Source organism: Oryzias latipes, chromosome 15 (assembly GCF_053564925.1).
Source record: "Oryzias latipes strain Hd-rR chromosome 15, Olatipes_Hd-rR_3.1".
In the NCBI taxonomy this organism is placed as follows: Eukaryota; Metazoa; Chordata; class Actinopteri; order Beloniformes; family Adrianichthyidae; genus Oryzias; species Oryzias latipes.
In genome coordinates, this window is record NC_136251.1 from 29,144,764 (window position 1) to 29,159,763 (window position 15,000).

Below are 15,000 nucleotides of genomic sequence, written 5' to 3' on the forward strand. Positions count from 1 at the left end.
GAGGGTTTTGTGGTCGGGGCTTGGTGTCACTGAAGTGCAAACACTGAGATTGTAGTCAAAACTGTCACACCTGTGAAAAAAGGGGCGGGTTCAGGAGGAGGCTTACTCATCAGCCTGGGCTCCGCCCCCTCCTGTGAGTCAGGCTGTTCTTCTGCTTCCTTATAAGAGCTCTTGGCATTTTGACTGCTGCTGCCATTTTTCTTTGCTGCCTGTTTCCTCCACACATCAGAAGCAACATGGTGAGTAGCGTTCCATGAACGCATGAAGAAATGTGCATTTTGACACGTATGTTGCAGCTGCTGAGCAGACTTTTGTGTGTTCTTTGTCATTTCCTTGTTTGGCAAAAAAATGTTTAAAAAAAAGTGTTCAAATGGATTTATGGCCAAAAAAAGCTTGGAACTTTTTATATTTTAGGGTTTTGGAACAAACCTGGTTGAATACTTTTAGCAAAGACATGGTTTGGCTCTAAAACGGAGGGGGACTCGCCTTGCCTCAGACATGAGCTTCTTCTTGGTGGTCCTGTGCTAACATGTTCCACAATGACTGGAATGTGAGACAAGCAATTCCTCCAAATCACAAGGAAGCAGCACAAGAAGGAGTTGATGGTTCTTATGCCTCCGTTAGCAGCAAGGCCGTCTGCTCTCAAACGCTCAGAGGATCTTCCTGTTTCTTTACTTCTGCTTTTTTCTGCTTGAAAGTTAAAGAAAAATAACAACCCACATTTGCTGACCTGCCCAACTCATCTTTGACCGTTTGACAGTTTAGTTTTAACCTTTTCCATCTTTTTTCCCCACTTTTTTTGTTTTTTTGTTTAAGGCATCTGGGGTACAAGTTCACGATGATGTGAAGACCATCATGGATGAAATGAAAGTGGTGAAGGCGGATTCGGACCAGAACGAGCGCATCCGACTGGTGGTTCTGGAAATCAAAGATGGCTTCATTGTGATAGAGAAGGTTTTACGGGAGAAGGACCTGGCCAACCAAGACGTCTTCAAGCAGTTCCTGTCGCTGTTGGAGCCCTCCAGGTGCTGCTACATCCTGTACGACTGCCACTTTGAAACCAAAGAGTCCAGCAGGAAAGAGGAGCTGGTCTTCGTGATGTGGTAAGTCCTCGTTGGTTGACGGATTGAAGTGTCTATGGGAAACGCCTGAATGATGTTCCTCCACCCCAGGGCCCCTGAAACGGGACATATCAAGGAAAAAATGCGGTACGCTAGCTCAAAAGACTCTCTTAAGAAGATCCTGACGGGTACGTCCACACGGAAATGGTTGGTTTTTGTGTTTTGTCTTGGGTACTGAATGTTCTCGTCTTCTGCAGGTATCAAACATGAGCTGCAGATGAACGACCTGTCAGATTATGGAACCAGGCAAAGTTTTGGCGAGCGGATGGGGAAAGGCGTCGTAAGACTTGAGGGCGTTGATCTCGCTTGAATAAAGTCACAAACTGTCCATTTCATCACAGCCGACTGAGTCTTTTTGTTTTTGTAGACGTTAAAAAAGCTCTTTTGGACCGAAGCCCTCCACTGCAGGGTTAGTTTCTAAAATGTCCAACCAAATTTGGGTCCAAGAGACTTTAGTGCATTTAGAAGTCTGGAATAAATTGTCTGAACTCCATAAGTATCCCAATTTATGCTTCATCTCCACTGTAACTGCAACTCGATTAGTGTCAAACCTTTTCCACTGCTGCAGTAATAAAGAAAATGCATTTGACAACATCTCGTCATTCTTGTTCATCTGGAGCATTTATTTTAACCTGAAGTGACCTTTAGGCCTCCACAAGGTCATGAAATGATCTTAAATGTCAAGTTGATCTGCTTTAGAAACATTTAACTGGATGTTTTGAACGTTTCTGTAACACTTTGAAAGCTTGACGCCCCACCTGACTCACTGAGCGGCACAGCCACATCCTGGTGTCACTGCTCGCCAGATTAATACCATATAAGGAAGTGACAGGGCGGGAGGTCTCAACTAGAGTTCTGCTCAAAAAAAAATGCAAACATGAACCAATGGCAGCTTTTTCTGCACTTCTGGAGGGAAAACCCTATTAAACCCCTTTCAGGGAGCCGCCGGATTCATTTGAGTTAAAGAAATTTTCAGCAACACTTGTGAGCTGCGTCTTAACGTTTCCGATCAGGATGTTTGGTTCAAACGGATCTGAAACTGTCACATGATGCAGACAAAGACTTGAGTAGTGCTACACTGTAGTTTATTCATTCATACAAATGTCAGCCAGCTACAGAGTCCTGTACAGAGACCACCAAATGTTCCCATCATTCAGCCACATAGAAAAGACATACAAAGTAATTGCACAGGTTGATGTACGTCCATACATCCGGTTTCCCTTTTAACACTGAGCTATGGGGTGGGGTGGGGGGGTTGTAATATAAGGCAAATAATTCCTGACAGTTGAAGATGGAATGTGAGGTTTCAGATTACAGCAGGATTCTCTCTAATCTAACTCTGAAATGATCAATTCCTACAAATTGCCATCGACTACAGCACAAGGAAACACAAAAAAAGGGTTTTGGAATGCATAACTATGGGGGGAAATTTTTAAGGCTTTTTTGGCAGATTTTTGTAGTGTTTGCAAAGATCTTCATCTCAGACGGACGTGCCTTCCTTCAGTTCCACGTACTCCCCCTAAAAAAGAAAAAGAAAAAAACAGAACCAGGATCAGAACCAGCGAGGAGATCATGAGGTTTTTGTTCCCCCTCCCACCAGCATCACCTTGTCCTCCAGGTGCTCCTGTAATGTTCTCACAGTCTCCCTCTCTTTGGTCAGCTGCTCCTGAGTGGCTTTGAGAAGTTGCTGGAGTTTGGTGGCTGCTTGGCCCAGGTCTTTGGACATCTTTTTCTCCTTCTCCAGGCGCTCCTGTACCAAACGGCGGCAGCAGGAGAAGTGACTACCCCATCCCAGACGGGAATCGAGAGGTCGGAGATGGCTTTAAAACCGCTCAAACCAACCTTCAGCTGAGCTACGTCTTCTGTGTCGGACTGAGGAGACTCCTCGGAGGCTTTTAGGAGGTCCAGCTGGGCCTTCAGCTCCCCTATGGTCGTCTGTGCCTGGAAGTTCAGGAAGAACAGAGGTTGGTCAACAAGAGTTTGATGGAGAACCTGCAGCAGGAGGAGCTGAAGCGGCGTACGGATGAAAGCTGCTGTCCTCAGACCTGCAGCTGCTTTCATCCGTGGTCTGCTGCTGCAGATCACGGATGAAAGCAGCTGCAGGTCTGAGGATCTGCATGGATGCCTGTTCTGCTGTAAAACTGATGCACACAGACGGAAAGAAGGCACGAGCATGTCAGTAAACCATTCACTGGGTTATTTCCTAAAGTTTGAGATAAAAAACGGTTAAGAAAAAAAAGAAAACACACGTTAAGGAGGTGAACATGCCGAGGAGGAGCGTTAGTAAAGTGCGGTTAGCATCAGGAACAGCAGATCCGATCAGACAAACGTCTGGCAGGGTTTTCTGTCAACCTGAACCAAAACGTTGGTTCAGGTTCCAGAAGACGGAAGGTTCTGCGGAGCTGCTGTCCAGGGAAAAAGGGAAGGGTGCCCCCGGGACTTTCTGCACCCTGACCTGACTGGGTTCAGCCTCAGCCGGGCCGTTCTGCTCGGCCTGAGCCCGCTTTGTGATCTCGCTCAGCTGCTCCCTGACCTGAAACAGGAAGCCGTCACTGGACCGATCTACTGAATCCTCACGGGGGACACATGAACGTGAGAAAAATAAATAGGGATGCCCCGATCTGCATCACTCGATTTTGAGAGTAAAAAATAATTTTTCAGAACCTTATTTTATCATTTAACATTTAAGGAGAGCAGTTCTGTGAAGTAGCTTTAACAATCAAATACAAAAGTGCAACTATCAGCTAGAAAAAAATAGCTAATCATCACATTAATCATGTGAGCAGGTTTGGTGACTGTAGGATCTTCAGAACTATTTTTGATCAATTATTATCCACATTACAAATTCTTAAAATCCAAAAAATTACTTAAAACTGCTCTTAAAAAAACAAACAAAAAAAAAAAAAAACACACACACAAGTATAAACGTAAAGATTGATTCATTCGTTTCCCAGACTTTGTAGACGGTCCCTTAGCAGACGCCTCAGTTTGATTCTCATTTAAAGAATAAAAACAACATTTTTTTCTTTTGAAAGCCTTTGTAAGCTGTCGTTTGCATTAAGACAAATTATTCTTATTCTTATAATTATTATTAAAAGCCTTACCTGGAAGTCTGAATCTGCAAACGTCTCGCTAACTTTATAAACGGTCATATTCTGCTGCGCTTCACGGCAATGCGATATCATGATCTGTCCTTCTAGTAGAATGTTTATTAATAAAAAGTGAAATGTATAGTACTGATCATAAATATACAATAAATATTACAACTGATCAGTTCACAACATCCAATTCCAATGAATCCTGAAACTACGTGACTGGATCGGGACATCCCTGCTTCCCCACAGGAGGTAAACGGTGCAGGAAACTCACCTGTCCCAGCTCCTCCTTGTGCGCCTGCGCCTCCTTCAGGGCCAGATCCAGCCGGCTCCGACTGTCTGCCAGCTGCAGCTTCAGCTGAGCGGAGAGCCAACAAACGTTAGATGACAACCAGAGCGGCGATCTTCACACGCACGCCGCTTTCTACTTAAGCTGAATAAGTTAAGATCCTCCCACTGACGGGTTATGATCTAAAGCTCCTCGCGTACCTCCTCCAGCTCCTCCGGGGTCACCAGGATGTCCGACTGCTTCTCCAGCTGAGCCTCCAGAAGCATCACCTGCTCGTTCAGCTGCAGAAAACGAATAATTTAACCGCCAACTTAACGTCAGTCCACGTTCAAGTCAGACGTCAGGATAAAGACAAACCTTCTGTATACTTTGGTTTTCTGCCTCCAGCCTGCTGACCTTCTCCAGAGCCTGACAAAAGAAAAGGGGGCATGTTAGACACGTCAGCAGTTTTTCAACAAACATATGGACTAAAAGAAGCTCACCTCCTTCAACTGCTCCTCCGAGTTTCTCATCTTGGACTTCCACACCTGCTCCTCCTCCTCCACACTCTTCTGCAGATCTTTCAGCATCCCCTCCTAAAACCGACACGCCTGAATGCATCACTGAGGAGCTCCGGCTTTGCCAATGTCCCGCTCCAGGAGGGACGGTCACTCACTCACTCACCGTTTCAGCCAGAACCGTCCTGTACTGCTCACATTCAGCCTGCAGGGAGCGCTGGCTCTCCTCTGCCTCCTTCACTCTCTCAGACAGGTCCTGAAACAAACGCACAACCTCACAGATTCTGCTTCTGACAGAGACCGTCAGACAGTAAATATGATTTATCTTACTGAGGTCGACTGCTGGCTCTGCTGGCTGAGAACCTCCTGAGCTTTCTGGGTAAATACTTGGAACCAGTCGAGCTAAATGAAGAGAAAACCAAATTATCTCGGAAGGTTTTTTTTTTTTTTTGGTCTGTTCTCTGCTCTGCTCCTCACACCTGCTCTGTGTCCACTGAGATCTGAGGGAAAATGGACCGGAGAGTCTCCTTGGTTCTGTTCTGGAACTCTACCAGTCGCGCCGAGGCCTCCTGCTGCAGCAGAAACGTCCGTTTGGGATTCACAACAAGCTGATCTGAGCGGCGAGGCCACCAGTGCAGCAGTGCGGGCGACTTACTGCGTCTGCCGCCGGCTTTTCCCGCGCCTCCTTCAGTTCCGCCTGCAGCGACGTAACCAGGGCATCTCTTTCATTCAGGCTGGAAAACAGCAAAACAGACGTGAGGCCCGCCCATCGCCGGGACACGGACTTGAAGCTCAGCGGCGTCTTCTTCCTCTTACCTGGACTGTAACAGTGCGAGTTCTGATGAAGCATGCGACTGCAGACAGAAAGGAGTCAAACGTCAGATCTGCGCTCTGAAAACTGGCTTTAGCTGACGGAGGAGAGCGTACCGAAGCGTTCTGAAGCGTCTCCTCTTTGAGGCGCTGAAGCTCCTCCTGAAGCGACGAGACGAGGCCGGAGTCCTCACTGAACGAAACCGACATGGTTAAGAAAAAACAAAGGGGAGGAGCCACGGGGGGGGGGGGGGGGGGGTCTGAGGGTAATCAACGAGGAAAAATGGCTGCACCTCTTTTTCTGCTCGAGCTCTGCGACGTTTTTCTCCTGTTGGAAAAGGAGACCGTCGGTCATCATACGAGGAGCATTGATGGCAAAAACTACTGATGGCAGGTTAAAGACCCACTCTGAGGAAAAACGGCGTTTCTGACATGATCTTCTGGTATGGAATTACATATCTGCCATAAACTGAAAGGGCGTAAAGACAACTAAGCGGGCGTATTTAGGAACTGAGTGAGTGAACCTTAAAACCAATTCTAACTGAGCAGTGATCTTGTGCGGTCAATTCCTTTTTGCGCGCTCATGTGGATTTACGCTCAGTGTTAAGGGGGCGTTTTTGTCACTTTTGGGGCAGGAACCTTTCTGGTTGATCTGATTGGCTGAAATTTGCATGGCTTATCGGCGAGGCAGAGGGGCGGGACCATCATTTTTCAGTGCGGGGGGGGGGTTAACAGGCGGCTCTTGAGCTGCATGTCGCTCTCTGCCTTTTATCATAGTTTCTATATTCAGTACTTTCACAACCATTAGGTGAAAGTCTTACATTTTCTCCTAAATGTACAGAGCGGCCCTAATGTGTTGTTGTGTGACTTCAGTAAAGAGGATCTAGGAGAGAACAGCACGAGAACGGTACGGAGAGAGGAGAGGACGTGATAGAAGACACCCCCCCCCCCCAATAGTACAAAGGAGCAGATATGTGAATAATGCAGAACAACTTCGTTTTGGAAACCCTGGAAATGCAAAGAGACACGATTATGAGGCACATTTTAAACTGCAAGCTATCAGCTACGCGGAGGAACACGGGAATAGAGCAGCTGCAGTTCGGTTAAATTAGATCTTCACAGATTCGGACTTCCTTCTTCAATAACTCTTCTGATAAACGTTCAAATGTGTCAGCAAGTATCTCAATCATTTTGTATTAACACAGAGAGTGAACCACAAAAGCATTTTTAAAGAAAAAAGTTTGTTTTTATTGCCTTTTAATCAGAATTGTTCGTTTTAAGCTGTGAATGGAGACAGAGCAGCGAGCCGGCTGCCAAGGGACCGTCAACAAAGTGCAACCTCTGTGAAACACCATTCTGTAAAAATCAGTGAACTTTTAAAAAGCGAATAAATGTCTATATTTATACGAACTGGTAATGAAGACTCGTCATCATTGTCATGCTACACTATTATTATTATACTAAATTTTGTTAGAAAGTCAACCTCCATTTTATTGCTTATAGTTTTTAAAATTTAATAGAGATATGAATCATAACATAAATGCTCAATAGCTCTGAAGATACTAAGATACGCCGTTTAATCCAGTGCTGTTGTAAGGAGAGGAGGGGGTTATGAGAAATAATATGGCTTTAATTGTGTGTTTGTCTGGCAGGTCAGTGTGTGGTGTGGCTCTTTGACTATCACAGTTAGAAATGTCGGGTCTTTGTGTCAAACTTGTTTGTTCCCCCCCGTTAGAGGCAATCATAGAAAAAAAAAACGCGGTTGTAACGTGGATTAAAACATTAACCAACGACCCAAAAATAAGGTAAGAAAGTGCAGCGGGTTTTTTTGTGCTGTAAGTTTTTCTCATGTGAAATTCACTGCATTTGTTACCGTTTTAATGCTTTTAATCCACGTTACAGACGCTGTTCCTTTTCTATTAAAGCCCCAAAATTAAAGTCCCGCCTCGCTGCTTGGCATGCAAATTTCAGCCAATCAGATCAACCAGAAAGGTTCCTGCCCCTAAGTGACAAACAAACCCCTGAATACCGCCCCCAAGTGACAAAAACGCCCCCTTAACACTGAGCGTAAATCCAGGTGAGGGCTCAAAAGAGAACTGACCGAGCAGCATCACTGTTCAGTTAGGATTTCAGCCGTTCAGTTGTAAAATACGGGGTCGCTTGGTTAGAATTGCGCCATCACAGTTTTAAGGTTCACTCACTCAGTTTCTAAATACGCCCGCTTAGTTGTCTTTACGCCCTTTCAATTTTTGGCATTTATGTAATTCGATATTCTGGCGTCTCGCTGATGATTGAGGACATCCATTAAGAAAACTGAGGTTAAAGTGGCATTTCTGAGTAGTTCTTTGATCAAATCATGAATCTGGAGCAAATTTAAAAAAAAAAAAAAAGCAGTTTGAAAGAGGCGGTAGGTGGGAAGTGGCTGAGCCACAACTCAGGTGAGTGAACTCCTGCCGCTCTGCAGAAACTATGTCCTACAAAAACAACAGCTTTTTAGATTTAGCCTAAAAACGAAGGATAGGTGATGGAGGGATCTATCAGCAAAAGAGAAGTTGTGCATTTCTAATAATGCTTGTGCTATCTTGTGGGGTCCAGAAGAACAGAAATTTTAAGCTTTGTGGCATTTTAGATAAATATCGGTATTGGCCCATCCTTCATCATTAAAAAAAGACTACTGGGAACGCATTTCCAATAGATGAAAAGAGGACCGGAGTGGGACTTTAAGGAGCCGGACTCACAGCAGCTTCCTGTCTGGTCTGCAGCTGCTTCAGCTCGTCTTGGAGCGCGCTCAGCTGCGACTCTCTTTCTGCGAGGCTGTAGGAGAAGCACGGGATTAAGATCCGAAGGCAAAAAGGATGCAAAATCTGCCAAAGTCGGTCGTCAAACCTGAGCTTTAGACGTTCCAGCTCTGCAGCATCTTCTGGCTGTGAAAGAAGCAGGATCGGTCAAACTCCTACAAGTTTCTTCCTGTCAGCAGAGAAAATCCGAGTGTCCCACCTTTTGGCTTTCCTCCTCTTTGTTCTGACTGGCCTCCAGCAGGGAGTTGATGGAGGTCACCTTCTGCACGAGCTGGCTGTTCTCCTCCTGCGTCTCCTTCAGCTGAGCGATGAGGGCCTCCACCTGAGCGTGGCGCTTCTGGGCGTCGGCCTCCAGTCTACCTATCTGAGCCTGTAACTCTGCGTGGATACATTCCCAATCATTTCATGGTCCAAGTACCTCCAGACAGCTTTGGAGGTAAAGCTGTTCGGACGCCGTTTCTCACCTGGGAGCGCGCTGCCTTCCTGTTGGGCTTTGTCTAAGGAGGCCTGCAGGCTGACGTTTCTGCTCTGGGTCGCTCTGAGCTCCTCGCACACCTCGTCCAGCCTTTTCTGCAACGCCTCCTCGCTGTTGCTGTGGCTGGCCTGAAACACAACCAGCAGGGGGCAGCAGAGACCCACTCATTTACTCCAGCAGAACTCAGCTGTTAATCGTACACCGGCTGAGTGTTGAAGTATCCCCCAACGATGGGAAAACCAAGCAGGAAAAGTCCATACGACATTCAAACTATTTAGCAGCTTTTTTTTTTTTAAAGAGTCAGACAGGAAGTGTTTTTGCCGTGCAGGAATGCAGAAGAGTTCCCGCCTGTCTGTGGCTGCATGACTCGTCCGGTCCAAATGTTACCGTTCAGAAAAACCACCGATTATTCACGCCGGCAAAGACAAAAACCAACATCTGTCATCAATCCTGCCTGATGGCAGCTGCTTAGAATAGACACGAAAAGACGGGTTTCTGTCAAAGAGGCGACATTTTTAAAAAAACTGCTTCAAAGAAGAGAAGCACGAGCGAGAAGCTTCTCGACTGACGGGATAAAATGCAAAGAAAAGAGAAGAGCGCTTCCTCTCTGAAAGTGTTCGGTTCTCGAAAGCTTCAGCTCCTTCTGCGGCACGAAGGGCTGGGATTTCACAGCACAGTCACTTCCTGACTCATTAGCTGCAGAGACCAGCACTGAAAGCCCCTGGTCTGGTTGGATGCAGCTGCTGGAAGGACAGAATAAACATCATAAACAGCCGGCTGGCTGGGCTGACCTGTAGCTGCGACAGCTGCTTCTCGGCAGCGGAGACTTTGGCCTCCAGCCCTTTCCTGGCGTGTTCTTCGGCGAGCTGACTCTCAGTCTTCTCTCCCAGCTCTTTGGTCAACTTTGCACATTCCTGGCGGAGCTTGGCCAGCTCTGCATTTTGTCTGAGAGTTAAAAAAAACAGGAGACATTCACGACGTGCAGTTTTGAAGCGTCTGTTGTCGCTCTGATGGGAACCGACTTGCTCTCAGCTTGACTGGTGGCCTGGTTGAGCGCGTCGCGAAGGATGGAGTTCTCCTGCTGCAGACGAGCCAGCTGGGCGTTGGGCCCTTTGTCCAGCTGTTCCTGTAGACTCTGGATCTGAGGAGTTTTAACAGTTGGATAACAGTTTTTAAGGGGAAATGCTAATTTTATGAGCAAAGGAAAGGCAAACAGACATAAACAGATGTGGTCTGGGGGGGATTTTAGTTCATGGAACCAACCTTGGCGTTGAGCCGCTGCGTCTGGGCCACGTGGTCCTGGTAGCTGGCCTGCATGCGGGCCTGCAGAGCGATCATCTCCTGCTCCCTCTTGCTCAGCTGAGAGCTGAGTTTTGTTTCCACGTTGGCCACTTTGGACTTTTCAGCAGAAAGCTCCTGATAGACACATCGGTCAGACGTCAGAAAAAAAATCCCTGCAAGAAGTTCCTTCAAACCAAACGCCGTCATCTGTTCCCACCTTAAATGCTAAAAACCATTAGTTTAACTTTTCTATTTTCTTACACTAATATTATAACCGCCTCACAAGCTGGCTGCATTCTGCTCTTCACTTTTCCTCCAGCGCCCCCTTCAGGACAAAGGGACAAACTGCAGGGTGTTTGCAAATTTCTGTGCGAAACAGAAATGTCCGCTTGAAAGGCAGGGCAAGGTTCTGGACTCGATCCGGACCCAATTAAGCCATCTCAGTCTGGACCAACGGACCTTTCCCTAAGATTCTTCATATCATTCTCTCTGCAGTGCTCAAGTAACATGTCCGAAGCAAAGCAACCAACTTCCCCGTTTTGAACATGGTACCAGTTCTGCATACATCGGTACCAACTCGGCACCAAAGTTCTACCTTGGTGAGTTCTCTTAGACGGTTCTTAACAGCAGAAGCGTCCTCCTGCTCTACTGCCAGCTGTTTGTCTTTCTCCTCCAGCTGTTTCTTCAACATGGCCACCGGATCTCCTTTCTGACTGGCCTGAAAAACAAACAGTAGAAAAACAATCGGATCAGCGCCAGGCTTCTTGCAGCAGTCTTCCTCCCCCAACGGGCGGGTCTTACCCGGTGCCAGGTGTCCTGGATGACGCCCACTTTCTCTGACAGGATCTCAATGAGCCTGTGTGCTTCCCCCTCAGTGAACATCATGCTGCTGATGGTGGAAACAAGTGCCTTGTAGGGCAGATACAGAGGAGCATCAGCAGAGTCCACCGCCGCCGCAGGAGCTGAAACGAAAGAGCGACATCCTTTAAGTTCACCTGTACGAATCAAACGCGCGGTCTGCATCAGAAAGGCCGAGCAGCTCGTCCTCCACTACAGCAGAAACTGAATTATTGGTTTCTGCTTTTGTAGAACACAAAGTGAAGACTTTTCTTTGGTTGGAGGCCTGTGCGGCTTCAGCTGGCTAAAAATGGTGGAGTGTTGTGGCGCCAGGCGGAGATGAGCCCTCAGGCGGAGGAGAACGCCAACCCCCTCCTCTGTACTCATCGTCGGAGTCACTGAACGGCTTTGTGAGCAAACAAAACAAGGCAACAGTGTTTGGACAAGCCGCGGCGCTCTCTGGCCTCCAGATCCCAGTGCCAGACTGAACCCCGGGTCCCGTTGGCGCAGGGGTGGAAGTTCACCCGTCCCAGCAGGTTGTTTCTACCTCACAATGTGGGGGCTTTGTTTACGCAGCCCAGTCATTCAGACGTGGTCTCCGTCCCGAGTCCAAAACAAGTAGAGTTCCAGTGCCAGTGTTATGGCTAATGCACTTCCTGTCCAGACACGCTTTTTAATCAGGAAGGAGGTAGGAAAGGAGAGGGCTCATTTGGGCCAAAGTGGACCAAACAATAACACAGAAATACCACCTTAAAACACACAGTTGGACGTTTCAGTGAGGAGTTTTACACAGAAAGATAAATGGAACACATCTACTGACCTGGCTCAGACTTCTTCTTGGAAGCCTTCTTCTTGGGCTCCTGGGTTTTGGCGGCGGCGGGACCCTGTGAAGATCCTACGGGGGGAACCGCCATGACCGGGACTTCTTTGACGACCGCCTCCAACACCGGGGCAGTTTTAGACGAGGGTGCTGCAGACTTGGCTGGGGCTGCAGCAGCCTTAGTGGGTGCAGGAGTGGGTTTGGTTGGGGCGGGAGTCGACTTGGCTGGAGCAGGGGCAGATTTCGCTGGGGCGGGGGTCGGAGCTGGAGCTGACGTGGCAGGCGGAGGGGCAGATTTCGTTGGTGCCTGCGCAGACTTGGGGGCAGGAGCTTTGGCCGGGGCCGAAGATGGAGCCTGGTTTGTAGCAGGAGCCGCTGAGGGCTTCACAGGTGCAGGAGCCGCTGAGGGCTTCACAGGTGCAGGAGCCGCTGAGGGCTTCACAGGTGCAGGAGCCGCTGAGGGCTTCACAGGTGCAGGTGCACTCGAAGGCTTGCCAGGTGCGGGAGTGGCTGAAGGCTTAACAGGTGCACTCGAAGTCTTAACAGGTGCAGGCAGAGACACAGCTGGGGTGGGCTGAGTTGAAGCTGGCTCAACCTTTGCCACCTTCTTCTTCTTTTTCTCTTTAGGTGAAGGCACAGGTGACGGCTCAGCAACAGCAGTGGGCTCAGCTGCAGCTTTGGTTTGCACCTCTGTCTTCACCTCCACAGCAGGGGCAGGTTGGACAACCGGAAGGGGGGCAGATTCAGCCGGCGGTGCAGCAGCGGCAGGCTCGCCGGGTGCATCCGTTTCAGAGTCGGCTTCGGCGGCCTCCTCGGTCTTCTCCTGCTCTGGGATCTTTCCGTTAGGTTTGTCTTCTTTCTTCTTTCCACGGGTCTTCTTCTCAGATGCTTTGTCTTTCTTCTTTTTCTCGGTGCGAACCGTCTGCGTCTTACCCAGCTCTCTGCGCTGTTTGGCCAGCGCCTCCTCGTAAGAGGTTTCCTTCATGGAGAAAGTGGAAACGAGGGCAATCCCAACCGCAGAGATCACCATGAATCCACCAAACACCACAATTCCAAGGGTCTGGGGGTCATAGATGTCCATCATTTGGTTTCTTTAAACCTAAGACAAGAAATAAAAACGTATCAAAACTGGAAACAACCAAAGTAAACTCTTTAAGCAAAGAAACAAAAAATAAAGAAAAATTAAACTTAATTTCTACAAGAAAAAAAAAAGATTTGTCATAATTTATCCAGAATAAAACCAGTCAGCAAACATAAACAATTACCTTAAATGCCCACGAGGGGGCACTATTGTACACTTTCCCCATTCATTTGAACCAGCAGAAAATTACATAGAAAGTTCTACTTCAGTTTAAAGCATTTTTCACCACACAAACACTTATCTATGCAGCATTATTTAATTTCCATAAACTGATTAATAAAGGTTTTCATCATTGAAACAAAGTCTGTCCTAAGGTAAAGTTTCAGTTAAACATTTAGACAAAAATCCTATTTTTTGTTTTAATTTTTTGCATAATCATGTGGCACAATTTAAAAAAAACAATTTTTTAAATACTAAAATGGACTGAGGTAATTTATTTAGATGATGCAAAACCGAAATTAGACTATAAAGATATTTTTTACACTATGTAAAAAGCAAGGCTTTTGAGAAACCAAGTTGGTCAAGAGCACAGAAAAGAAAAAAAAGGACACAGCGTAACAGCCAGCGTTTCTTGAAGCTGGCTGGAGTTCATTTCCTGCTCACCGAAAACAGATTTTGAATGGGCTACAACTGCAGAAACACCACAAACCAGAAAGTTGAGCCCACAGGGCAAAAAAAAGGAGGTGGTGACAACTTAAGACGCATTTTTCTTAACCCATCGTTTAAGTTTTGACCAAACAAAGAAAGTCTTTAAAAGAAAAGGTGAGACATGTAAGAGTACAGCAGGGCTTTGTTAGAACAAACTAGTCTTGAAGAAAAGATGGTCCAGCCTCCTGGTCTGAGTCACACGTCATTGCATCTGAGCTGAGGAGCAGAACTTATATCAGTCCGTGTTGACTGAGGATAAAAGTGCACTCAAACCTCCTTAAGACTGAGCCCACTGAGGTGTTACAAGTGATGTGTGCCTTCATTAATGAGCGTTGGAATTTCCACGTTCGGAGCGCGTTGATGGAAATATCTCCCACAATGCATTTTATTAGTTCGAGTTCCGCCTAAGCTGACCCCAATATTGACCACAAATTCGTCGTTTACATAAAAAAGAGATACACTAAAATTTGGGCAAAGATTTATTTTTACATAAACATTCTTTTATTTATTTTTTTTAGTGGAAAACTAAGCTAACCGCCACTCCAGCACCGTATGTTTAAAAGGCTTTCCACAATATAAAAGCTGCTAAACTGCCGATCACGTGACCTGTTGATTATTTTATAAGGTTTAATTGTAAAGTAGCTCAGCCGCCACCGTTATTGGTCAATGAAGTTGGCAAATAAAGTGCGGCTTTGCGGTATAAATCAGCGCCGCTGTTGGACAGGCTAGGATAAAACCGAACAGATGACGAAACGCTGAAAAAACACGCAACTTTCATCGAGTTTTTCCTCCACGAATAGTTTGTTCCTAAGACGTTAGCAGTGGATAGCATTTCAAGCTAGCCACTCCGGACCCAATGAATCAAAAAAAAAAAAATTCCAAGAATGACACACTTACTCCGCTGCGGATGAAGCTAAGTCTGCTTACTTCGGGAGACGGATCGAGAACACAAAAGCTTGCGGTTGGAGGTGAAGTGACTTTGGTGCGAAGCTGCTTCTTACCCCCCTGCTATCAAGCTAACTTGCGTTTTTCTCCACTGTTCTCCCGTCACTCCGCTGGATCCCTGGTCTGCTGTGAAGTCGTGGCACTTTGAGTTGGCAAGACGCGCTGGCCCCTTGCCCCTGAGAGCTACCATAAATTCGAGAGGCCTGTGATTGGTTGGAATGGGGCCAACCGGAAATTGGCCTG

The 15,000-nt window shown here is 46.9% G+C and overlaps 2 protein-coding genes across 11 annotated transcripts; one reads left to right on the plus strand and one right to left on the minus strand.

Annotated features, from left to right (window-relative positions):
- Nucleotides 1-83: 83 nt before the first annotated feature.
- cfl1l (cofilin 1 (non-muscle), like) lies at nucleotides 84-1,713 on the plus strand. The gene is made up of 4 exons (XM_004077462.5): nucleotides 84-239; nucleotides 817-1,103; nucleotides 1,173-1,249; nucleotides 1,319-1,713. Exons 1-4 carry the CDS (start codon nucleotides 237-239, stop codon nucleotides 1,429-1,431), a joined length of 480 nt encoding a protein of 159 aa, XP_004077510.1. The 5' UTR covers nucleotides 84-236; the 3' UTR covers nucleotides 1,432-1,713.
- Nucleotides 1,714-2,189: 476 nt separating this feature from the next.
- On the minus strand, nucleotides 2,190-14,977 carry rrbp1a (ribosome binding protein 1a). 10 transcript variants are annotated; one of them, XM_023963246.2, is made up of 26 exons: nucleotides 14,710-14,977; nucleotides 12,024-13,122; nucleotides 11,168-11,328; nucleotides 10,962-11,084; nucleotides 10,349-10,501; nucleotides 10,108-10,226; nucleotides 9,877-10,030; nucleotides 9,075-9,213; nucleotides 8,810-8,988; nucleotides 8,699-8,736; nucleotides 8,551-8,626; nucleotides 6,106-6,140; nucleotides 5,930-6,005; nucleotides 5,819-5,856; nucleotides 5,658-5,736; nucleotides 5,482-5,571; nucleotides 5,333-5,404; nucleotides 5,169-5,258; nucleotides 4,988-5,080; nucleotides 4,863-4,913; nucleotides 4,706-4,786; nucleotides 4,491-4,574; nucleotides 3,577-3,654; nucleotides 2,964-3,062; nucleotides 2,728-2,871; nucleotides 2,190-2,640 (listed from the first exon to the last, which is right to left on the minus strand). In XM_023963246.2, exons 2-26 carry the CDS (start codon nucleotides 13,105-13,107, stop codon nucleotides 2,602-2,604), a joined length of 3,375 nt encoding a protein of 1,124 aa, XP_023819014.1. In that variant the 5' UTR covers nucleotides 13,108-13,122; nucleotides 14,710-14,977; the 3' UTR covers nucleotides 2,190-2,601. The 10 variants fall into 10 exon arrangements, with proteins under 10 accessions (XP_023819014.1, XP_023819011.1, XP_023819013.1 ...); XM_023963243.2 differs by having other exon boundaries at nucleotides 5,482-5,574; XM_023963245.2 differs by having other exon boundaries at nucleotides 5,482-5,574; nucleotides 14,814-14,951.
- Between the last annotated feature and the right edge of the window lie 23 nt (nucleotides 14,978-15,000).